This window comes from Varanus komodoensis, unplaced genomic scaffold (assembly GCF_004798865.1).
Source record: "Varanus komodoensis strain SLA01 unplaced genomic scaffold, ASM479886v1 scaffold7_3, whole genome shotgun sequence".
In the NCBI taxonomy this organism is placed as follows: domain Eukaryota; kingdom Metazoa; phylum Chordata; class Lepidosauria; order Squamata; family Varanidae; genus Varanus; species Varanus komodoensis.
In genome coordinates, this window is record NW_025336480.1 from 5,258,881 (window position 1) to 5,285,126 (window position 26,246).

Here is a 26,246-nt window from a genome sequence, read left to right on the forward strand (position 1 = left end):
CCACATACCATTTGTAAGACCTACTTCATGGTCTTGGTGGCAGCAAAGAAGCCATTTTTTCTTGTCACCTTTATCTCAGCACAGTTTTAAAAGAATCTGTTATGCTCTGGGCCCCAAAGAGAGAGTTTTCAGAAACCTACTTTGCTAATAAAATTGTCCTTATTCATACTTAGACTCCACTTTGAGAGCAAGCTCTTGGGTGGTGATTGGAGGCAACTCATTTGTCCTGTTCTGATGGATGAATTTCATCTTGTCTAACCTGAAGCAGACAAGTTTCTTGCTTGTCAGACCCTTGTCCATCCTGATTTGTAAAACTTGGGTGGTAAGTGTCCATAAATGATTGGTTAACAAAGCCAGTCCAAGATTGGGTTATGACCTGATCTGAGTGGGGTGTCACTCATTCTGAAGGACCATGTGCATAGCTTGAGGTTATAGACCACCTTTGCCAAGCTTTGATTTGTGGACCTAAAGCACCCCTTCCTAGAGAAGGCAGATCTGCTCATAGCAATTCATGAGGTACCTCTGATTTAGATTACTGCAATGTGCTATGGATGGGGCTACACTTGAAGAGTATTTGGAAACCACTTTGTTTTCAATATTACACTGGTCCTATATCAACTGCACTGGCTACAGATTTGTTTCCAGGCATAAATGGAAGATGTTGGTGCTTACATACACATATTGGGACCAGGATATCTAAAGGGCTGCCTTCTCCAATATGAACCTGTCTTCAGAGGCTTTTCTGTATGACGTACCACTAAGAAATGGCTAGGTCACTGGGAGCACAGGACAGGGCCTTCTCAGTGGCAGTGCCCCATCTGTGTAGCTCCCTTCCTAAAATAGATTGATTTCTTTGTTAGAAATGTCTTTCTTCCACATGGATTTTTACAAGCTCTATACTCTGTTTTGAAGATTTTCTCCTGGTTTCAGTTCTGCTTGTGATTTTTTAAAGTTTAAAAATTGTTCTGAAGTTTTAATTGTAAATATTGTCTGGTGTTGTCTGGGCTGAAACACAACTCTTAAATACGCAAAGGAAGAAGAAACATCTTTTTCTTGATCCTTCTGACTGTCACTTACGGGATCTGCGTTTATGTAGATCCTTTTCCAGCATGATCTAGAACTGAGCTTTTGGCACCATTCCACCCTCCCCAGCGTACGTGCTGAAAGAATGCAGTTCCTGTTTTGACTGCAGCTGTAGCATTGTCCGGGAGTATTTTTTACTCTAGAAATGTATTTCTCACCAAGGTCTGAGTATCTTCACCATTCTTTATTTTCTTCTGTGTTATTTCCCATTCTCTTTTTAATGCCATATAGTTTAGTCTGTTACTTTTGTGTGTGTGTCATTGCGGGTTTCTTGTGCCTCTGGGTGCCCCTAACCCCCCATCTTTTTTTGAAACTGCCAAGATGCATAAGCAAACTCTATCCAAGAGCCATTGGAAGTTTCTCTTAAACCTGGAAGAAAGTCACAGACTCCTGCTAACATTGCCAGGGTTTTACCAAGTAGTCCTGCTTTGGGCTCTATTGTGGAAAAAGAAATAGCAAAAATCAGCCTTCACTACTTTGCAGTTGTAATTATGCTGCACTGATGTCTTTTTCAACTCATGACCTGCATCTGGCCACCTCGCCAATATCTGTACTGTTGTCAACATTGGGCATTTTGGTACCCTCAGTTCTACTGTGGTAGAACCAGTGATACCATTACTCATGATACTGAGGGGCACCTTGGGGTCAGTGGCTCTTTTCTGTATTCACTTCAGGTCCACCCTGCCCAATTCAGCTGTCCTTATTGAACCTTGGTCTCCTCTGACTCTGGAGAGCCTTTGAATCAGAGCAGTGTAAGGAAGCAAAAGCTAAATGCTCTCCTACCACTCAGTCAGAGGTTTTTCATGGGTGAATTCAAGCTTTAGCAGGAGGACACTGAGGCAAAAGGGAAATCAGCTCGGCAGCTCTGTAAAAAGGAGCAGTGTCACTCAGTTCATGCCCCATCTGCCCCTTGGCACGCACCAGAGCAAAGTATATCACATGCATGAACAAGATAGTAGCTGGAGTGAGAAGCAGCTGGGCATTGACAATGATGACGAGGTAGTGCTGGTCTCCCCTTTGCTAAGGAGGCATTCCCAGCCTGGTACCCCCCAGTGAGGAAAGCCTCTGTGGCATGCAGCCTCAAACCAGACACCACCAACCAGCTGCTTTCGCCCTTGCCAGGGGTTTGTTTGTGGTTGAGGTTCTTTCCTCTGCCACGTGGCCAGGGAGAAGAGGGGAGTCAGTGGAGTGGTGCTGCTCCTTTCCAAGGTGCTTCTCACCTGCTGCTTCTGCCACGGACTCATGAGGAGCAGCCTGAGGCACTGTCCTCTGGGCACCCACCACCCTGCTGCTCACTCAAGAGGGGCAGCACAGGGGGATGTACTGTGCACGGCCCCCAACCATGCATCACTGCTCAGCAGATTCTCCCCACTCCTGCTCATGTAGAAGTGGCAATGGGGAAATTAATCGAGCAACACTGCTCCTTCCCCACCACTGACCGGCTGATCGCCTGCCCCTGCCCCTAAGACGTTCGTTAGGGCACGCAACAGGAGGAGCAGGGATACCTGTGACAGGTGTGCCAAATGACAGTTGACAGTGGCACTCTTCGGTTAGCCACTTGGCAAGAGCAGCAATGGACCATTCTTGTCAAACGGCCGGGTGGTGCTGGCCTCAGTTCCAAAAATTCTGATATAAAGGCCAAATTAACATGTAGGGCTTTCAGGGTAGAATAATGTACAACTATTAAAATTAATGTACTTTCTGATAATAAACACCATTCTTTTTGCAGTTATTGCATCTGTGTTTATTACAGAGACACCTAGTTATGTTTAGATTACGAAGAAGATTGTTAAGGAGAGCTTGCTAGACCTTAAGTCTTGAATGGTGTGACTAAAGGGAGATTGCAGTTGTTCTTTATACTACTAGAATTAAATCTGAGTCAACTCAATTAAGTTAATGTTGTGGTATATTCAGAACAGATCAAAGCAAATGCTTCTTCACACACATTTAATTTTGGCCATCACTACCATAAGTGTTTTGTTGAGGACTAGAGGTTTAAAACTGATGCAGTAAAGTTCCATACTTGGAAAAAGAAGTTGCGATTCAAGTGTATCTACAGCTCTGAAACTTACTGGCCAACCATTCTTTCTCTCGCTCTCTGTCTCTGTCTCTCTGGATTGAAGGAATAAAATAGGAATATAAAACTCCTTTGAAAAAGAATGTGTTACAAGTGTTACAAAGAGGGATTATGCAAATTCATGAAAGAAGGGTCTGTGAACAGCTGCTAGCCACAACAGCAAAATTAAATGAAACCTTCATGTTCAGAGGCAGAAAGCTGCTGAATATTGAACACTGAAGGTGGGGACAGCTACAGTTTACATACTGAGTTCAGATATTTGGTTTCTAAATACATCATATTTTGATGAGGAACTGCTAAATAAATATATCTTACATTTGGTAAAGTCCACTTTGCCTCCCTTCTCAAAACCTCACTGCTTGAAGAAGAAATTCTACATAACCTACCAGTCCATTAGAGTAACCTGAATAGTACACATAATAGCGAGCAACAAATACATAAGAAAACAGTACTGTTACTCTGAGCATTTATAGTGGATGAAAGGATTGTCTATCATGGAGTAATTTTCTCTTGGCATTTATTATTGTAAATGCTTTTATCTGACTATTTTGTTACTGTTTAATCAGGCAGATAGGAGACAACTTGATAGTCCCTGGAGGAGTGAAGACCATAGAAGCCAATGGGAGGATGGTTATCCCTGGAGGAATTGATGTGCACACTCACTTGCAGATGCCATACAAGGGAATGACAGCAGTGGACGACTTCTTCCAAGGGACAAAAGCAGCTCTGGCAGGTGGAACCACCATGATCAGTAAGTGGAAGGCGGACTTTTCTTCGTGACTCCAGTTGCAGTTTGTCATATTGTAATATTATCTTTAATTATCTAACATTGCAGAACTTGTTAAATATAACAGGCTACGTATAATAGATACAGTTGTGCTGATTAGATCAGGATGAACATTCTGTAGATAGAAGTTCCTTGTGTGTCTTTTTGTGGAGCACGCTCAGGTTTCATAGAATCCTCTAAATTCATGTTTAGAAGGCTCTTCAGGAGTTTTAGACTTCCTGCATTAGTTCATAGTGGCCCATTTATCTTACTAAAAAGACACGAAAACTGCATGTAAGCAGATCACATGAGATAAAATTTGCCAACTGTTGTTTGTTTTTCTACATGGAAATGATTTGACAATAGAAAGTTTGTAGCTGTGGCAAATAGTTGTCATTACAAGACCAAACTAGATGAAGTTTGTGTTAGAACTGCAATGAAAAGCTCAGGCTTTTGGGTAGCAGGGATACCAAAGTGCAAAAGGTTATATATAACCTTGGCTTAGTTTATTGATAAAACAGGATGGACTTTTGGTTTTTTTTATTTGATTTTTCTGCTGGAAAGTTGGAGTTTATGCATGCTTGGAATCTTTGAGAAAAGGCTTATCGGGCTCCATATATATTTTATATCAATGCATTAATTTTGACCTATGCTCAAAGGCCTAGACAATTTAACAATCAGCAAAAGTGCATACAACTGTGATTTTAAAAATAGGGTGCCATGCCCAAACTTGTTTCAGAAGAGGAACACAATTACCTCCAAACTAAAATGGGAGTAGAATTTTTGGTTCCTAGCTTGAAAGATCCTTTCACAAACATGCACTGATTCACTGGATCACAGTTTTGGGCTTATTGACTCATGAGTTGCAAGTTGGGAATGTAGTTGACTAATAGATTCAGTTTTCTTCCTGTTCCTCCTTTTCCTTTATCAGTCAGAAGAACTGCAGTCTCTACTGCAGTGACTGTTATATGAAAAGACTGCAGTAGAAATTGAGTATTACATCAGGGGCAATAAAAAGGTGCATTAGGCTGCATCTTAGGAAGATACTCATTTTTTAATGGATGGTAGTGAGGGATTAATATGTTTGAACCTACTTCCAGCTCACTTCTCGGTAGGAACCTGCTATAAAAGCACCTGGTACAATGCCAGAAGCTGCTAATTGAAAGTTCAGTGCCTTAGATCTTACATCCTCCTTCTGGTAAATGCACTCTAGAAATGTCTGAGAAATTACAGGCAGTGAGATACTGTCTTGGTTTGCTTGCTATCTAGAAACTGTCATAAATAGTAAACCCTGCTTACTTGAAAATTCCTGTTTTTCATGGTTCTAGAATGTGTCTAACCCTGTCATTACTACTCTCACATCTCTAATTTTTTGCCATCAGCTATCCTGTTAAAAAGATTCACTGTGCTTCTTTCCATTTGTTTTGCACAGTGTGCACCATCACAAAGATGTGTGTTGAAATAATGCGAAATCTGTTTTTCACACAGAATCATAGAATAACAGAAGCAGAGAGGGCCAAGAGGGCTATCAGGTCCATCCCCTTGCTGCTGCAGGACACCAAGTCGTATCATCCCACTCAGATGATTGTCCAGTTTTTTTTGTGAATGTCTGTAGTGTGGAAGACCCCCAACCTAACTGGATAACTGATCCCACTGTTATATTGCTTGTTGTAGTGAGAAAACTTGATATCTAGCCTGAATCTGGATTGTTACAACTTAGGTTGATTATTCTGTGTCCTACACTCTGGTATCAGTGAGAAGAAATGAAAGCAGTGCCCAAAGTAAGTCTGACTGAGGCTAAGTGCTTAGTTAGCTGGTTCCTGTAATCTTTGTGCCATTTACTTTGAGCCGGACTAAAGTATCCAGTCACTGCATACTGTAGAAGAGACAGGAGACTAGAAAAAGCAGTCAAGAATAAGTAATGATTTGTACATATAGAAGGATCAGTGGAGTTGGACTCTAGGAGTACAGCAGTGTTTAGATGCTGAGCACATAGTTGCCGAGTAGGAAATCATCTCCAGGCAGGAGGGAAAATAAGATCTTAATTCTCTCATTTAACTTGGTGCTCTTTGTCGCAGTTGATCATGTTGTGCCAGAGCCAGATTCCAGCCTGATAGAAGCCTATGAGAAGTGGCGAGAATGGGGTGATGGGAAGGCTTGCTGTGACTACTCCCTACATGTGGACATCACCCAGTGGAATGATAGTGTCAAACAGGAAGTGCAGACACTCATCAAAGAAAAAGGTTTGTTAGTGACCTGGTTTGCACAATCAGTGCAACTTAAAGCAGTAGTGCATCGTATAGCCTTAAGCTGCAATACATATCTAGCTTGATATGCCTAATCATCTACCTGGCTGCAGTTTGTGGTATTTTTCAAATCCAGGCAGCATGGTTTGTTTGAGACGAGAACAACACTCTGATAACCCACAACACGCCATTGACTAAGTATTGACCTTGGGTGGGTTCACACATAGTGACATGCAACAACAGGAATGTACTTGTGTGAAGTGCTCCACTCCTCTTCCTCCCCTTCTGTCATGCAAAGCAGAAGGGTTAAGAAAACAGAACTGCATTGCTCATAGCAGATTCCTGCTTTATCCTTATGTGCAAACCAAATAAATAAACTCTAAATAAACTCTGGTCAGTTGCTAAATAAACCAGTGTAGATGTAGATTCCATTTGTGAATTGTTTAGGAAATCAGGATGTATTTTGAGCCATATTTCCTGGTTTGGATATTGTGTCAAACCAGGAATTTGAAAAGGCAAAACTGAAGCCTGGGGTTTTCTTCTTTTGGGTCATGTTGTGGGAGGAAGAGCATGTGAGCCTGGTACTTTTGAGAAGTCTCATTTCTGCTTCTGCACATAATTCTAAATTATGGTTTATTGTGATCTGTGAACACGGTCTGTATATTTGATATTTGTCTGATTGACCCTTTTAATCATAGCATTTGAATATTATATGGGAAAAACTTTTGTAGTGTTATGAAGCATTTAATAGAGTGGAACAAGGCAGCGACAGTCCTAACCCAGGGATATTTCCAAGGTATGACCAGTGTCTTAATCATTTGACTTCTTTTAAGATCCTGTAGAGCAGGAGTGCTGAACATTTTTCAACCCAAGGACTGACTTCCGTTTTGGAGAAGCCCCCAAGGGCTGCATTTCACTGATGAATGAGGTCAAAGACAAACAGGGCAGGACAAAAAAGCTAAATATACAAAAATAATAGCATACTTTAGCTTAAAACTCATATCACCTGCAATCAAGCCATGGGACATTCATTTCACTCTTGCAAAATGGGGAAAATGCTGCACAAAATGAAATAATTACTGGTCAGGAAAGCTGACTGGGGCTGTATGGGAAACACCAGAAGTCTGGAGTGGGATCCCAGGAGGGACAGATTTGGCTTTTGGACTTGAGTCTGTGCACCCCTGCTGTAGAGCTTTGGCTAGGTAACGATGGTCTTCCAGAGAATCAGCCCACATGACAATAAACAGAAGGTGCTCCTTTACTGCTGGTTCTTGTCAAACATTCCCATTCTGCTATAAGTCTGTAATTTCTCTTATGAGTTGTGGATGCATCTATTTTAAAATGAGACAACAAAGGAATACAGTTTTATTTGCCAGTTTCTTTCTTTATACTTTAGGGGTGAATTCTTTCATGGTCTATATGGCCTATAAGGATTTGTACCAGATGTCAAATACAGAGGTAAGAACTATGCTATTTCCTTCTACTATGTTCATAGAGCGTTAACCTTTTTCCTATTTGTAGGGTTGAATGTCCAGTATTGCTAATTAATATGAATTATCATCCTGTTTCAGTTTGATTGTGAGCCGCTTTTTAGGCTCCATGTGGGACAGGAAAGCAGGACAAAAAAATACCTTACAGATAAATAACATAGGAGCATTAACAGATGTGGGCCTTGCGGTTTTGCAATCTAGCTTATACCCATACTGAATGGCGAACAAATGTTTTCATGGCTTCTGTAATGCTAGGTAAAGCAACTTCTGAGAGTTTGCCCCTGGGAAAAAACATAGAAAAGATTTTCTTAAAAGTGTTTTCATGAACTTTTAAGAGGTACCTGGCTGGCAGATTTTTCAACATCAATCCATGTTATGTGCAAGTTCCAGATCAAGTTCCAGTGCAAACATTACTCAAAGTTGTTCCAAAGGAAATTTTCATGCATCCCATACCCAGTCCTGGAAGCTTTCACTTTTGACAGATGATTCTGAGCTCTATGAAATCTTATTCTCAAATGCAAGCGCATACAGCACCTGCCTTCTAATGTTCAAATTCCTGTCACATTCTCTTTTTCAGCTGTATGAAATATTTAGTTTCTTGGGAGATCTTGGTGCTATAGCTCAAGTTCATGCTGAGAATGGAGATATCATTGCACAGGTAATATTCTGCTTTTACTATGACCAGAATACATAGTGTAAACAAGAGTGATATAGGGATATAGCACACAGAAAGAGTGCCTTAGGCAGGGATGAGCAGAAAGTCGATTTCCAGATGGTTTGGACTTCAACTCCTATAAGTCCCTGCCAGCATGGTCAGTGGTCAGGAATCTTGGATGCTGAAGTCCTAAATACTGGGAAATCTACCTTTTTTTAAAGTGGTCTCTGCAGATCTCACAGCTTTTGCACTTGCATGGAGCCCCATTCAGGAAAACTTCTCTAGCTGAGAAATTTTGATGAGAAGCTTCCTCGGTGTCCCAGTGCACACATCACAGTGAGTTCTTGGTTATTTCATAGAAACATAGAAACAGAGCGACTCAGAAGGGGTCTCCGGGGCCATCTAGTCTGACCCCCAGCTGGCTCTGCTCATGACATGCCTGCCATGTGCATGTCCAGTCTGTCCTTAAACACCCTCACCAATGGGGCTTCAGCCACCTCCTGTGGAAGCCCATTCCACACCCTTGGAGTCCTAACTGTCAGGAAGTGCTTCCTGGCATCCAGATTGAACCTTGGTTCCCTGAGCTTTGCTCCACTGGAATGCGTCCTGCCCTCCTCTGCAAGGGAAAACAGGTCTCTACCTACCTCTGCCTGACACCCCTCACGTACCTATGTGTCACCAACAGATCCCCTCAGAGTCTCCTCTTCAGGTTGAAAAGACCCATTTCCCTCAGTCTTGCTCAAATGGCTTTCCCTGCAATCTGGCCACCATCCTTGTGGCCCTATGCTGCACTAGCTATATCCTTCCTGGCTATATCTTTCCTGTAATGTGGAGCCCAGAACTGAACACAATACTCCAGCTGCAGGCGCCCCAGAGTCCTATAGAGGGGCAGTAATACCTCTCTTGATCTAGAAGCCACACTACCAGTTATGCATCCACCTCCACGTCACACTGCTGACTCATGTTTAGCCTGCAGTTGAACAGAACCCCAAGTTGCTTTTCACAAGTGCAGTTCTCCAGCCACTTGTTCCCTAACCTGTACTTATGACACCCCTTCCTATGCCCCAAGTGCAAGATTTTTCACTTATCTGCATAGAACACCATCCCATTGTCCTTAGTCCACTTTCATAGTCTATCCAGATCCTTTTGGATCTGGCGTACCTGCTCCTCAGTTGTGGCCACTGCCCCCATTTTTAGTATCATCTGTGAATTTGATCAACAGATTTGTCACCCCCTCTTCCTGGGGTACCCTGCTCATCACTGGCTGACATCCCAATGATTCCCCACTAATAGTCACCCTCTGCTTTCGGCCCATCAGCCATGCCCCAATCCATTTGTCATTGCATCAGTCTATCCCAAAACTCCTCAATTTCTCAACCAGGATATCATGCAGCACTTTGTCAAAGGCCTTGCTGAAATCTGGGTAAACCACATCCACTGCGTCCTCTATGTCTAGCCACCTCAAAACTTTGTCAAAATTCCACAAGGTTTGTCTGGCAGGACCTGTTTATGTGGAAGCTGTGTTGCATGGCCACCAACCACCTTTCCCTGTCTTGAGTTACTAGGTATATCTCTATTATGAGCCTTTGTCTTTTCTAGAATGGACATAAGGCTAACTGGCCAGTAATTCCTCATGTCCCCTCTACTACCCTTTTTGAAGATTTTAACCACTGACGCCACCATCCAGTCCTCTGGAACCTCACCTGTTCTCCATAAGGCCTCAAAAATGGAGGCCAGTGGGCATGAGGGTATCCCCGCCAACTACCTAAGTACCCTCAAATGTAACCTGTCAGAGCCTGGTGCTTTTGTAACCTCCAATGACCTGAGGAGTTCCTCAAGTTCTAGGGGATGACTCTAATCTGTGCCCCTAAATCCCCAACCTCATCCAGTCCCCCATGCTGATGTTCCCCATCCTGCTTTGGGGAGAATGCAGAGGCAAAATAGTCATTTAACATCTGTGCCTGTTCCCTCACAAAAGTCACCAAATTTTCTTCCTTTTTAGTAAGCAGTCCCACTGCCTGTCTCACCTTCCTCTTGCTATATACATGTTGATAGAGGCCCTTTTTGTTGTTCCTGATATTCTTTGCACATCTCAGCTCATAACCAGCCTTAGCATTGTGAAGAATCCTTTTGCAACAAGTTTCCTCCTCCCAGTATACCCTTTTGTCTACTTGCCCCAGTGCCCATTTCCTACAGAGGTTCCTCTTATGCCTAATGCCTCTTACCACTAATCTTCTCATCCTTGGCGGCACTCTCCTTTGCCTCCCCACCTTGCTAACTAGCGGTATTGTCAAGGCTTACTCCTCCAAGACCTCCCCTTTTAGTGCCATCCAGCCCTCCTGAACGCCATTGCCTTCCAGTACCCTCTCCCAGGAGACTTTCCCCAGCCTGACCTTCAGTTGGCCAGTGTGGGCCCTCATGAAGTCCCAGCTTCTAATGCTCAATCTGCCGCTCATCCCCATTCCCCTGATCTCAAAGCAAAGAATGGAGTGACTACTCGCATCCAGAGCTCGCACCCAGAGCTAATTTGTACCTCATCTATCAGTTTCCTTCCTCAATTTTCTTTTGATCACCTTTATAGTAGCCTCATTTGGGAACTTCTCTTTATTCATTGAAATACCATCGCTGCCGGGGACTGACCGGCCCTGCAGGTGCCGACCCTCCCGCTGACGCCGCCGCTGCTCCGACGGACAGATGGTGGCCACCACGGGACCCGGGACGCTGCTGGCCTGCAGGCCCTCCATCTCTGCCAGCGAGTTCTCCGCGGACCCTGCCCTTGCCCCCCTCCCCCCCCCCCGGCGTGGGTGGCAGCTGTGCCAGATTGGGGGTGAGGCGCAGGGAGGGGCCGCGGGCTTAACTCGCCTTGGGCCGGCAGCCGAAGGGCGATGGCCTAAGGGCATCGTCACCATTCGGAGCCCTTGGGGCCATGTGGGGCTGGGCTGGGCCAGGAACTTTTGTGTGTGTGTGTTTTGCAGGGGGTGGGTTGAAGGGTTTTAAATTGTATTTTATTGGATTTATTTATTTATTTAAATAAATCCAATAAATCCTCGGGGCGGCTTACAAAGCAGAATCATTCACACAGTTTGTTTTTGTTTTTAGTGACTCCACATCTGGCTGCTGCTTTTATGGGGTTGCCTGGGGAGCGTGTGGGTGCCACCATTGGGGTGGTGTTGGGCAACAGTCGATATGGCGTTGGGGGATTAACATGTCAGCATAGAAGAAGGAGGGACAGATGGTTGACACCTGTTCCTCCTTCTGGTTATTCCCCCAACCAGAAGGTTCCGGGTAAGCTTATCAACCGCCCCTCAGGCCTGATGGTGCCACTGCTCAATGCCAGGTACCGGTCCATAATAAAACTTCCCTCATCCACTACTTAATTGTGGATGAAGGGGCTGACCTGGCTTCCATTACAGAGACCTGGATGGGAGTGGGAGTGTAGCCCTCTCTCAGCTGTGCCCGCCTGGGTATCTAGTTCAGTACCAGCCACGTCCAGAGGGGAGGGGAGGAGGGGTCTCTTTAATTTACCAAGCTTCTATTTCCCTCACAGGGTTTCCTGTTCTCTTGAGATCAGGTCTAGAGTGCTTATACCTGGCGCTGGGCGATCGAGACAGATAGGGGATTCTGTTGGTGTACCGTGCACCCTTCTGTCCATCAGACTCCCTGCCTGAGCTGACAGAGATTGTCTCGGACCTGGTGTTGAAGACCCCCAGGATGTTGGTCCTTGGGGACTTCAATCTCCATGCCGAGACTGTTCTGACCAGGGCAGCTCAGGACTTCATGGCCTCCATGACAGCCATAGGGCTGTCTCAACATGTCATAGGCCCAACCCATGAACGTGGTCACATGCTTGACCTGGTTTTCTCGATGGGGCAGGAAGAGGGTGATATGAGGGTGAGGAATTTGTGTCTGACTCCCTTGTCATGGTCAGATCACTTCCTTGTAAGGTTTGAGCTCGGGGGTGGCCTTTCCCTCTGTAAGGGTGTGGACCCTATTAACATGGTCCGCCCTCGGAGCCGGATGGATCCGGATGGATTCCTGAAGGCTGTGGGGGATTTTCCAGTTGATAAAGCTGGCGCTCCTGTTGATGCTCTGGTCGAACTGTGGAATGGGGAAATGGCCAGAGCAATTGACACGATCGCCCCTAAGCATCTTCTCCTGCCAGGCAGAGCCCGTCCATCCCCATGGTGTACATCTGAATTATGGGCGATGAAGCGGGTTGGGAGACGTCTAGAGTGTAGGTGGAGGAAATCACAGGATGAATCTGACCAAACACGCCTACGAGCTCACTATCGAGCCTATGCTGTGGCAGTGAGGGTGGCGAAGAAGAAATTCTTCTCCACTTCCATTGCCTCCTCACAGTGCTGTCCAGCGGAGCTTTTTTGAGTGGTACGTGGGCTGGTATACCCTGGCCCTAAGAAAGATCCTGTACCACCATCAATGGCCCACTGTGACGACTTTGCCCAGCACTTTAAGGAGAAAATTGCTCAGATTCGTCACAAGTTGAACTCCACAAGTGATTCAGATCATTTGGGGGAGATGCCAATGACTCCATCTGGTCAGGTATTAATGGATGAATTTCAGTTACTGCGGCCTGATGATGTGGACAAGGTGCTTGGACAAGTACGTCCTACCACCTGCTTACTCAACCGTTGCCCTTCGTGGCTGCTGACCAAAGCCATACACAGGATTGGTTCCTGTATCCTGGAGGTTATTAACGCCTCTCTGAGGGACGGCCGGGTGCCCCCTCCTTTAAAGGAGGCGGTAATCAGGCCTGTCCTAAAGAAGGTGTCTCTGAATCCAGAGATGGCTGCCAATTATAGACCGTTGGCCAACATCCCATTTTTGGGCAAGGTGTTGGAACAGGTGGTGGCGGGACAACTCCAAGCACTCTTGGATGAAACTGATTATCTGGATCCATTTCAGTCTGGCTTCAGACCCAGGTACGGTACTGAATCTGCCTTGGTTGCCCTGTATGATGACCTGTGCAGGGAGAGAGACAGGGAGTGCGTCCCTGTTGGTTCTCCTGGACCTCTCAGCGGCTTTCGATACCATCGACCATGGTATCCTCCTGGATAGGCTGGCGGGACTGGGCGTAGGAGGCACTGCTTGACAGTGGTTCAGCTCCTACCTTGACGGCCGATTCCAGAAGGTGGTGCTGGGGGACTTTGGTTCTCCACCATGGCAACTTTGCCATGGAGTACCGCAGGGGTCCATTTTGTCCCCCTTGCTATTTAATATCTACATGAAACCGCTGGGAGAGTTCATCAGGAGGTTTGGACTGCGGAGCCATCAGCATACTGATGACACCCAGCTCTACCTCTCTTTTTCAACTAACCCAGGTGAGGCAGTGGCTGTACTGAACTGGTGCCTGGCCGAGGTAATGGGCTGGATGAGGGCCAATAAACTGAAACTCAATCCAGATAAGATGGAGGTTCTGTTGGTAGGTGATTCGAGCTCCTGGGTAGGTGACTTGGGCCTTGCCCTGGACAGGGTCCGCAGCTTGGGAGTGCTTCTCGACCTGGAGCTGTCCTTGGAAACTCAAGTGACTGCGGTGGCGAGGAGCGCTTTCCTTCAGCTTCGGCTAATCCATCAGCTGCGTCCCTACCTGGAGGAAGATTGCCTAGCAACAGTGACACACGCATTGGTAACTTCCCGGTTGGATTTCTGCAACGTGTTTTACGTGGGGCTGCCCTTGAAGACAGTCCGGATACTTCAGATGGTGCAAAACAGAGCTGCCAGAATGCTGACAGGGTCTGGGCGTTATTCTTATATAACCCCAGTCCTCTATCAGCTCCACTTGCTTCCCTTCGAAGTCCAGGCTCAATTCAAGGTGCTGGTTATTACCTATAAAGCCCTAAATGACTTGGGACCTGGATACCTAAAGGAACGCCTTCTTCCCTATTTGCCCTCCCACCCCCTGAGATCGGCATCAGATGCCCTCCTCCGGGAACCCTCTGCGAGAGATATTAGGAGACAGAGTACCCGGAGGAGGGCCTTCTCTGCAGTGGTGCCCCGTCTATGGAATGTGCTCCCCAGAGAGGTCCGCCTGGCGCCATCATTACATGTTTTTCAGCACCAGGTTAAGACCTTTTTATTTGATCAACATTTTAATAAGTTTTAATATTGTATTTTTACCATTTTATTTTAACCACAGCCAGAGTGGGTTGATAATTTATTTATGTTTGGTGATATTTGTATTTTTTGTAAGACATCCTGAGGCTTTTGCAAAGGACAGCATTTAAATATCCTAAATAAATAAATAAATATCTGAAACTGTTTCGCTAAGGTTTTGTTCCTTCCTTCTCTTCTGTCAGGCTTCCTTTACTTCTTTTCGATTCTTTTCTTATTTCATTTTCACATTCTTATGATTGACTAAAATATGTACTGCATTCCAGGGTCCTTTTCAGCACTGGTGTTGTCTAGAGGCATTATACAGCTAGAGGCATTGTACTTCTGTATTGAAGTTACAGAGAAAATGAGGTCCAGGGAGTCACAGCAGCATGCCTGAGGTCTTCCATAATGAGGTGATAAGTATTGACAGAGGCAGATGCAGTGGTGGATCGGGAAGCTTCCCTGATTTCACCCTCCACCATGGTATTGGGAAGCGATATAGCCATTTGTATCAAACATTCCAGGGTTAAGACATGTACCTATGCAGGCAACATATCAGCATATTTTGGTACCACATTAATTGTGATGCCAAACACCTTGACATTTCAATTGCTTTGAAGCATCGTGCCCAGTCGAAGTCTGTGAGTTTATCCCAAGAGCCATGCTTTCATATTGAGGACTTAGTATTCAATGGCCAAGGCCTTTTCAGTGCCAAGACCAATGAAGCCATAGATTCAGTCCAAAATAAATAGACAGACAGACAGGCAGGCTGCACAGGACTGAGCCAGCTGCCTCCTTCATACAAGCAATGCTGTTAGTATCATTTGCAGCACAATATCCCTACCAGCAGTTAGGTTTAGGGCAAACATCTCAACACAGGTTTCTATGTAGAAAAAGCATTTTTCGTCTGCCAAGCTTAAGAGTTTTTGCTGCAGGAATAACAGCAAGCATTGCCTTTGACTTTCTCCATTTCTTTCTTTGCCCTTTCTTTCATTCACTTGACTTAATGGCAGCAGCAGTATCAGTCCTATGGTATGCCTGGTTGCACATGTGGACTTTACAGAACTGGTTCCTCTGCTCCTTGTCACCCAACAGAATCCTCACTGCACTTCGTTTGTCCCTTATGGCAGCAAGTAAAAGGAGCTCTCAGTCTTGGCACAGTGCTTCACTTCATGGTTTAACAGGATCATCCAGCTGGCATCCAATAGGACTGGTCCCAAACTGCATGTCCTATTGTGAACTCACTTGGTTCATGCATTATTTTCATTCATTCATTTTATAGCTGCCTAGCCATAGGCTCTCTGGGCAGCTTATATCATGTTAAAATCCAGAACAACATAAAACAGTACAAAGCACAATATAATACAACTACAGAAGACCAATAAGTTAATTGAGTTAGAGGCAAAATAGAGAAAATAGAATTAATAATAAATCATACGTATACACACACACTCCAAAAATAGAACATAAACCATTAAAATTAATAAATATCTCACATTTGAAAATCATGTCTCGTTGACAACAACATAAAATAACTATTAAAGAATAAGGATTCACCTATTAAAATAACTGTAGTAGCCTGTTGCATGCAACAAAGGAGTTGCAATCTGCATCCTATGTGAAGTTGCAACTTCTTCAAGGCCATCCAAAATAATTTGTATTAATGGCTGGATGCCTTTGCTGGAGGTGGCTGTTCCTTTGGCTGTTCCTTTGGTCAGGCAGTCCTTCTTTCATGGGGTACTAACCTCCCCCTGGTGGATCAGCTTTCTACTTATCCATATGTGAAGCACAAAGACCACAAGGAAGAAAGGCAGGTAGGTACAATGGTCATACAACCTGCCCACCATCCCCTCTTTGATGTCATACTTGAGCTTGAAGTGGGTACTGAAGATCCTTGTTAATTCCAAGGCTGCAGTGTCAGTCTCAAGAAACTGAGGGAATAAGCAGAAACACACTGGGATGGTGGCAGAGGGTTCCTCTCCAAATTCCTTAGCTGTAGAAATTTTCCTGAACAGGGTTCCATGCAGACAAAAAGTATGAATGTACTGATGACCACTGGAAGAACTGCCGCCACAGACAAGGAACTTGTCCTTTCTGCTCACTCCCTTTCTTAATGGTACATTTTACAGTGCTGTTCCAGGAGAGTTTTTAGTCAGCTGGGTCCTTGGGTTCCAGGCAGGAAGAGATTGCAAATGTCTGATAAGATTAATTGGAAATTCTCATCAGTTAAGGTTCACAGGATCTTGTCTCATCCTTGGCTACATAACCACTTATGACTTCTAATTAATCAGTGGTGCTGCCAACAAACAAAAACTCGGACCAGGATGAACAGATTGGATCCTCCATATATGCAGATATAATATCCTTCAGATATTAATGAACTGTTTGAAAACTTGGTTGTAGCACTCCAGCTAGATCACTTTATCATTCTGTATTCCAGAAATGGTTTTGTAATTGTTTACTTACACAAAGCTTGAAAAAGCCCTTTAATCAGGAAATGGATCCAGCTGCATAACATTAGTAAGTTTTAGCATTACAGTTTTATCTTATTTTCAGGGTAACGTAACCACCATATTTCATTAACTGTTTAAATCAAAACCAGGAAGGTTTGAAGAATAAATTCAGATTTATTCATTGCTGGGTCATTTGAGTCTCAACCTCTTTGTGCTTATGTTCATTAGGAGCAAGCTAGAATGCTGGAAATGGGAATAACTGGTCCAGAAGGCCATGTGCTGAGTAGGCCAGAAGAGGTAAGTTATCATTGATGAACTGAGAAATGCTGTTTGGAATGTTTGTGTTAGTTGCACACTATGCAAACATCTACGAAACATGTTTGAAATCATACTCCGAAGTAGATGGTGCAAGTTGAAAGGCCTAGGGTGCACAGGGCCTGGGTGCACTGTGTATCTGCTATAAGAATTCTAGTTTTGAGAAACAAACATTTCAGTCTGGCTTAATTAAAAACACTTTTTACTAGTGTATTGTCATTGTAAAATGATCGCCTAGAAACCTGCCAGTCTCTAATCTTTGTTTAGGTCTATATTTTGCTAAAGCCAAGATGCATGCAGTTCTTAACAAGTAAGAATAAAGGATTTCCTGATCCTGAGTGCCTGTCGAGATCTTACTTGGATTTTCTCTGATATTAGCTTCAACATTTATTGGTATTTGGCATATTAACCCAAGTACATTTCAGTTGAAGGGTAATTGTAAACCATCTTTTTATAGTAATGGCCCTTTTAACAGAGTAAACCCCCTTTATATCCTGCATAATGTTACAGTCAGAACTGGCTGGTTCTACAACAGTAAGATGAATGGAAATGACTGTGTATATCTAGCAGGTACTACTTCGTACCCACAAGGAATAGAAATGACAAGAGTTACCATTTGGACATAATATTTTCATTACTGTTATTGTCCTTAAGTAGGGTTTGTTAAATGCTAACGTGTTTCTACCTTTAGTTTTGGAAGAAGTTCCAGTCATACAGGTTGGATGTTACACAATTTCTCTTCTTGTTACACTTGTAAGTTTGGTTTTGAGGATTCTGGAGAGAAAGGCGAACTCTGAAACATACATAAGTTGCTTCCTCAGGCCTCAGTCCCAGTTCTATGTGGTGATGTTGCTTTTTAGGGTTGCTGCTGGACTACAGGGATGGTCTTACAACTGCTGACTCAGGCTTGTTTGTGGAAGCATCTATGTTTTAACCCACAGATGGCTTCTTCAGTGCACATATTGATAGCAAATGTGGTATAAGTTAGGATCTCAGTGATAGCCATCTCAGAAACCATCTGGAAAACATGCCATTTTGGTTGTCAGCACTGTTGCATGAAATATTCGTCTGTATTGTAAAGACCCCCTGGTGGGTATATTTGGATTCTTCAGAGCGTGTTATAGGTGCTATTACAAAATGGCTTCCAGGAAGGAAGCTTGCCCGTTCTCAAACTGCTTGCCGTGTTAGGCATGGCTAATCACAAAATACCAATTTTCAAGGTTGTGAAATAGGGAGACGTAATAAAGAAGAACTTGTCCAAGAAGCTAAGTACTAAGCAGAGGTGAGATCCCAAAATTTAAAAATAAAACAAAACCACTAACAGTTTTCTGTCCCTACACACATTTCAGAGATAATGAGGCTCAGAGACTAGCCAAGAAAGTGAGTGCAAAGCAGAGGTGGAATCTGAGCCACAGATGTCAAATCACATATTTACCCCTATAAAGCACAAAGAATACCCCTTTCACAGAAGGCAAGTTGGCTCTTCTCAGAGAAAAACATTCTTAATTAATTTAAGAGGGGAATTTATGTTCCTGTATATAACCGCCTGAGCCAGAATTTATAGAACTTTGGTAAATGGCAGAAGTTCTCTGGGTCCTTCAATAATTTTATCTATATTGCTTGTTTGGGACATTGTATTTTCAGGACACGCTTTTATTTTTCCCTTTCCTCTTCTAAATTTCAGTATTCAGGCTGTGCTAGTCAACACTTGGCAGTCAGAAGGCTTTTGAGGATGATGTCAGGCTGAATAGGGGATGATGTAATGCTCCAAAGATACCTTCCTTGATGAAATGCTGAAAGTTCTAACAGCACACAAGATATAAAAATTACAGGCCTCTGATGCCATGGGAGGCAGAAGTGGCCAACAGTATTACAGGAAGGGAAAAAAGCCCTCATAATTGGAACTGAAGTGGGTCTTAAGCAAATAGCCAGATGTAGACATACACACAACCCACTGCAAGACAACTGTCGTTAAGTTGCAGATTGATAATGAAAGTTTTCTTTTAGGAATGATAGCTTTTCTTGAATTGAAAATTAAACTATACTACTATTATCTCAAAAAGGAACCTATATAGAGACTTGGAGAATAACCAGGTTTTTTATAGTGTAACTGATCATTCAGACAGATATGTTTAAATATTTTTTAGCTTGCAATTGAAATGAAACAAAAAGAGAAGGGAAAAGCAAAGAAAAAGAACAGCTTTACAAAGAGATCAAATCCATTACTTTTTCATAGCACTGTTAATAAGGAGAGAAGAAAAAAGATTGACATCCTTCCATTTCAAATATGTGCTATGTCTGAATACACATCAAGGCATACTTGATGGCCACATGTGTATGTCCACGTGGCAAGAGCAGTAAGATCTTCAGCCTGTTGGGTGGTAAGTGGCAGGCGTTCACCCTTCCAGCCTTGAAGCATGAGTCAAGGGTTCTCGGAGGTCACTTTTGCCATTTTATCTGTAATCCCTCCATCACAGGAAGATCATTTAAGAACTAGTGGACCCCAGTGTAGTGTAACAGCTAGCAGGTTGGACTGAGGTCTGAGTTCTCGTCCCCTCTCAGACATGAAGCTCTCTGGGTGACATTGGATCTGACACTGACTCAACCTAACCTACCTCCCATGGTTGTTGTGAGGATAAACTGGAGAAGCGAAGAGCTACGTAAGCTACCTTACATAGGTTCCTCACAAGAGGAGAAAGTGTGGGATATAAATTTAATTAAAATAATATATATTTAAAACTGAAATGGAATACTAGCAAGTCATTCAACTCTTCCTTACTGGTCCTTTTCCATAGCTGTCCCCACCCTGATCTCTCTCTCTCTTCCTCTCTGTCTAGTCTTCCTCCATCTTTTCCCCCAGTTAGTTAGCTGGCTGTTGTATATAATAGCTTCCCTCAATCCAGCAAACACAACTCTAATTCTGCAAGGTGCTCTCCAGAACATTCAAGGGATTAGCACAGTGGTTCAGTTCAGCTGCAGTAGCTGCATGTAGCAGGAGCCATCTGCCTTCAAAACTAAAAACTGCTGCTGTGCAGGGCATATGCTGTGGTTCGCAGTTCCATGTGCATGAATGACTGACCGTTGGGCATGCAGAAGTCCATGGAAAGAGGCAGACAGCTGTGCCTGGAACAGCTTTTCCAGGTAAGGAAGCAAGATGGTCCTATGTTGGCTAGGTTTGGGCATGGTCGGCAATTTAATGTTTCTGGTATATGAAAATCTGCTGATCTTTCTATGCATTTACAAACCTTTTCAGGGAAAGGCAAAGGTCATACAGTGAAATGACATTTATCACAGTGAAATTATTGATTCCCTTGAGAGGTTTTGTGGACTCATGGTGTCTCTTGTGTTTCAGCTGGAGGCTGAAGCTGTCTTTCGTGCAATCACCATTGCTAGCCAAACCAACTGCCCCTTGTATGTGACCAAAGTGATGAGCAAGAGTGCTGCTGATCTGATTTCACAAGCCAGGAAAAAGGGTAAGCAGCTGCATCAGTGTAGTTTCAGCACTGCTCGTGTCATCAGACCCAAAAGGGTTGCTTGGTTCTTTGTTCCTTGCTGCCTGTTGCAGAGAGCTTCCAGCTGACATTCTTTAACAATCTTGTTTTTCCAAGTTTTCCATGGATGTTAACAGTGCATATAACCATCGGTATAATTACACGACAATCTCTTGGGGGGGCTTATAAAAGGCTCATCGTGCAAAAGTGAGCAGAACAAAAACCAAAGCACAATGTTATTGAAATATACCAGGATCCAGAAAGGTTTGCTTCAAGTGGAAGGTTTTCATAGGCCTTTCCCAAGTGGTAAGGCTTGTGAGAAGTGTGCTTCACAGAGGCAGTGCTGCCATTGAGAAGGCTTACACTGGAAGATGAAGCTATCAGAGCAAGCAACTTCTGTATCTTGCTGTTCCCCCAAAAAGCTCAGGGGGACATTAATTGTCCCTTTCTTCTCCTACTCAGGTTACACTCACAATAATCCCGAGGGTTAGGTTACTTTGGGAGATGGTCGTGGGGCTCACTAGTTTGCCTTGGGCTAGTTGTTGTGTGGGGATTTGAATCATGGTCTCCTCAGTCCTAGCTGTTGCTCTTCACTACTGCAACACTCTGGGAAGCATTCCAGGTTGTTTGGAACTTTAAAGGTCATCTGATAGGTGCTTGGAAACACATTCTAAGCATACTGGCTGCATGGCGCCTGCAGCCAAGTCTGGCTAAAAGTCTTTCTTCCATATCCTGGACCAAGAATCCCACACTGAATGTTAGAAACATGCCTGTCACCAAGATAAGTTTCCTGCCGCCCTCTGCATAATGTATATTAACCTTGTTTTTAACTACCAGGCAACGTAGTGTTTGGTGAGCCAATCACAGCCAGCCTGGGAACCGATGGAACACACTACTGGAGCAAGAACTGGGCAAAGGCTGCTGCATTTGTGACTTCTCCGCCTCTAAGTCCAGATCCCACCACCCCTGATTATATCAACTCACTGTTAGCCAGGTTGGTGATGGCACATAAGGGAAAATCTGCCTCTTGCTACCCTGCTTGCAGGAGCCGAGTGATGAGATAATGCAGCCTAGAGCTCGGAAACATGTAGAGGTGACAGATCGTTGGCATTGACTGCCATGTATGTAGAGCATAAACAGGTGAAGTTGCCAGCTGGAAGATGCAGTCTACTATTTCCATGGTGACCTGTTTCTATACGCCTTGTGTTGCTCATTTGGAGGATACATGAATGCATATGTACAATGGCAGTGTGATATGATTTCAGGCTGAGGTCAGTGGTAATTCTAGAAATGAAACAGTCCTTACTCCAAAAAGCAGGTAAAGAAGGAACCCGTTGGCACTGAGCGATGTTTAGGTGAACTTAGCATGTAACTAGCATGTAGAAGCAGAAAGGGTATCCTAGCAGGCCTTGCGTATGAAGGTGTTGGCAAGTGTTACACACAGGCACTGTGGCTCACGGTGTGCGTTCCTGCATATGAATCCTGCGTGTGGCTGCCTTGGCAAATGGAGCAGCCTCTGCTGTATCTCTTGAGAATGCATATGAAGTGGAGCAAAGGAACCGCACCTGCTCCTCTTAAGCTGAGGACTCTCTTGGGTACAGCTCTCAGGAGGGTTATGTGTTGAGAGCCCCTGCTTCTGTCTGCTTGTGTTTGTTTTTAGTAGAACAAATCTGACTGACACAAATCTCTCTGGGCAGTAAAGCAGACATATGGCACCAAATTATTAAGAAGAGATAGAGATTATCATTGGATTAGGACTTTGGTTCAGAGGCCCAGGCTGAGGCCATGAGGCTCAGAGTCTCTTTGAATCTGAGAAATCAGACACGGGGTCCATCTGGAGACCATACCGTCTCTCTAGTTTCCTTTCTTCATGTTTAGACAAAGCTTTAAGGATTCTTCTTTTTCTTGCTTAATTACCGTGCATCCTTTCAACTCTGATTCCCTGGCAGCCAGTAGACGGCAGGAAGTTTCCATGGAAGTCTGTGCAGTTTATGAGCGTTGGGCCATCGGCATTGTTTGCTGCTGCCCTCTACTGTCGCAAGCTTGCAAACTAACAGGTCTAAGCAAGCAGCTGAGTTTCTTCAGACCATATTAATTTTTGAAAGATGTAAATGAATAATTTGCACTAAAACCTTGCTGAATGCAACCATTAAAATACTCCTTAGATTATGAAAGTCAAAATTGTTGTGGCATTGCTCCTACACTGCTCTTCTTCATACTGCATAAATGCCAACATGGACAAATGTCAGTACATCCTGAAATATGGATTCCTTTTCCAAACAAGATGGTGGATTTGGCTCAAGGCAGGAATGTCCTTCATTCTCACCCTTTTGGCTCCTCTTACATTGTCAAGTACACAAGTCACCTTTTTCAATAAGGAGACAAACCAAGCCCTCTGAAAAGGCTGTTTGAGCCAGGCAGGCAGTTGGGCTCCTCCCTCACCCTTTAATATTTTCACACACCGGACCAGTGAAGAATCCCATGCAGTTCTGTGACACCAGGAATGGGTCCCACGATGCACTTAAGTCTTGTTCATGTGCAGTGTCTCTTTGAGCAATGCAGTGTAGGGCCTGCAACCCCGCACTAGATCATGGGTTGCCTTCCATGATAATGAGAAGACGCACACACTGCCCTGTGCATGTGACTAGGCTACACCAGTCAGCAGGCTTTCTTTAAACAGTACGTTGGTCCTAACCTGTTGCCTGGTGTGACTCTGAGAGGCAGTCGAAACAAGGATGACCCTGGAGCTAGATGCCAGGATTGCCTTGCTTCCCTGTTGAGCAACAGAGGCATTTTCTGAAGGGAATTATGCTTTAGGTACCTGAAGATTTAAGATCTTGGACTTTTTCTCATTTTATGGTAAGATATATACTACTGTTAGCGAGAAAGGCAACATCTGCTGGTGCTTTTGACAACCTTACTTAAAAAAGCTTGGCGGATCCTTTCTCTGTACCTTTCCATGGATCTCTCACCTTTGCTTGCTTTTGTCTGGCTGCAGTCACTGAACAGTGTAGCATGAAAGCATTGTATTTTTTGTAATCCGCTGACATACACTGCAGCTAAAAATACACTGGGTAAATGCACATTAAGGAAGATCATCAGATGTTAGTTTATAATTTTGCAATTTTCGTTCTTTTACTGGTAGACCCCAATATATTTGCTTTGGACAAGTGTGCTTATCTGTTCAGTTCTTTGCGTGTTCAACCAAGAGCCCTGACTACTAATTACAACTTTCCCCAAGAGAGAATTTGTTAATCTCACTACTGGGTCAGAGTGTGCTTTGAAGTATTTTCTGCCTCCTCTAAGTACAGTTAACTGTGTGCACACATTGATGCTGCCACTGCACTCATCCAAAGAAGACAGGATCATTTTGCTGAAATGAAGTTGCTGCTGTTCTCAAAGGGAGCGGGGGGCGGGGGGGAGAGGAGCCTTTTGAATAGCAGAAGTAAAAAACAAAGTTCGCAGCTGGTCCTCAGCCAAGTACCTCCTTCTGCTCCCTTTGTCTCCTTATATGAATTAAATCTGGTTTGCTTTATGCGATTGAAAACAGAAGGCTGGATTTTCAATAATTCTGCAGAGGACTGATACTGTAGTGACAGGGAAGCAGTGTAATTCTTAGAAGCCTCTTTGGGATAGTTTTGTACCATCCAACAGAACAGTGCATCTGTGTTTTTAAGCTTCAAATATTTTAATTCTAATTTCAGTTAACATCTGCTCCTTCATTTCTGTTACTGCTGTTTGTTATAGATGCTGCAAAATCTGAATAAAAATAATGCTTGTATAAGTGGGCATGGCTAACAAATATTTAATATGTTTGTCTGTCTTTGAGCCAGCGGGGACCTCCATGTTTCAGGGAGTGCACATTGTACATTCAGTACAGCGCAAAAAGCAATTGGGAAAGACAACTTCACTGCAATCCCAGAGGGAACTAATGGTATCGAGGAACGGATGTCTGTTATCTGGGACAAGTCGGTGGTAAGAGAGGGGAGGGGAGCGGAGCGGAAGGGAGGGGAGGGGAGGGGAGGGTGATCTATCCAGCTCTTGGTGAGATTACTAGGTGACTACATGCTTTAAGGTATTGAGTTGTTCGGAATATTGAAGAGTGAATTATCAGGAAAGGGCTAAGCCTTGTTGAGTCACTAGGAATGAGAAGTGCATGAAGCAGACTGCTGCACTGCAGGTCAGTTGTTGCTTGTATTTTTCTGTTCCCTTCAACATGCACACACATGAGTTTCTACTGAACAGAAATATTTGACTGCTCATGCCATCAGGGTTCCTTTACCTCCGGATTGGGAAATGTCTGGTCCGTGGGTGAATGTGGCCTGCAAAAACCCCTTGCTTGTCCTTCTTGCTTTCTCACATGCAGAATGTAGGCTTTGTGCGGTCAGGACCATTTCTCTAAGCCTAATTGCTAGGTGTAGAGGGGACAGGGAAGGAAACGCAGGGTGGTAAATGATTGACTGAAGGCATATGGATTTCTGTGGAGGTAGTTTTGGTGCTGCCCACCAGTGTCTTGGCACCTTGGAGCGTGTCCTTGTTCTGAAAAAGGTTCTCCATGCTTCCTTACAAGGAGGCAGCTTCATGTCTCAATGCAGTACTGCCCCTTATCTAGAGGTTTTCATATACATCATCATGCAATATGGCTTAGATTTGTTTGCTTTATCTTCCTTTGTGCAATTCATTCTTAACAGGCTACAGGGAAGATGGATGAAAACCAGTTTGTGGCTGTGACAAGCACCAATGCTGCCAAGATCTTTAACATGTACCCAAGGAAGGGGAGAATTGCTGTGGGATCAGATAGTGACCTGGTCATATGGGATCCTGATGCAGTGAAAATTGTATCTGCTAAAAGCCACCAGTCAGTAAGTCTCTGGTTGGGCAGGGAGACATTGCATGATTGCCTAGAAGGTCAGCCTCTTGTTAATCAGTCACCATGAATTTCGAACTCATTTGTTAAATGTTGCTTAATAACATTTTGATGCCTCTCTTTTGTCTTGTGGCATGTAGCATCCAATCAGCTGATGACATAACTTATTATTATTATTATTATTATTATTATTATTATTATTATTATTATTATTACATTTCTATGCCACCCCTTGCCGAAGCCTCGGGCGGCTTACAACACAATAAAATACATTGAAATACAATAGAACATAATAAATTACCATTAAATACAAAAATACAAAAATACAATGAGTTACGAACATAATAATATAAAATTAAAATTATCAGTATAAAATAAGTAAATAAATAATATAGGAGGAGAAAAGAGAAGGAAGAAGAAGTTCCTTTGGGGGGAAAGCATACTAAGCACTAATGAACATGCATGAACAAGTTGAACATCTGTCTCACACTTGAATACACACATGTGCGCACACAGTGGGGCATTCCAGATTGGAACATTAATGTATTGTCAGCTATGCCAAATTATCCTTGCATTTTGAATATTCTCAGCACAGCCACCCACTCATTCACACGCATAGGGTATGAGTGAGGTAGGGAAGTCCATCCTCTCTTTCTTTACTAGATAATTTAGTTTTCCACCCCACAAAGTTA

At 43.8% G+C, this 26,246-nt stretch overlaps 1 protein-coding gene across 3 annotated transcripts in view; it reads left to right on the forward strand.

Moving 5' to 3' along the window:
- Positions 1-26,246, forward strand: part of DPYSL3 (dihydropyrimidinase like 3) — a 79,939-nt gene that overhangs the window by 51,530 nt on the left and 2,163 nt on the right. For all 3 annotated transcript variants that reach the window (XM_044454130.1, XM_044454131.1, XM_044454132.1), the window contains exons 3-11: positions 3,727-3,911; positions 6,005-6,169; positions 7,569-7,630; positions 8,240-8,320; positions 17,110-17,178; positions 20,549-20,669; positions 21,525-21,681; positions 24,521-24,662; positions 25,379-25,549. In XM_044454130.1, coding sequence (XP_044310065.1) covers positions 3,727-3,911; positions 6,005-6,169; positions 7,569-7,630; positions 8,240-8,320; positions 17,110-17,178; positions 20,549-20,669; positions 21,525-21,681; positions 24,521-24,662; positions 25,379-25,549 — 1,153 coding nt within the window. The remainder of the gene's footprint in view (positions 1-3,726; positions 3,912-6,004; positions 6,170-7,568; positions 7,631-8,239; positions 8,321-17,109; positions 17,179-20,548; positions 20,670-21,524; positions 21,682-24,520; positions 24,663-25,378; positions 25,550-26,246) is intronic.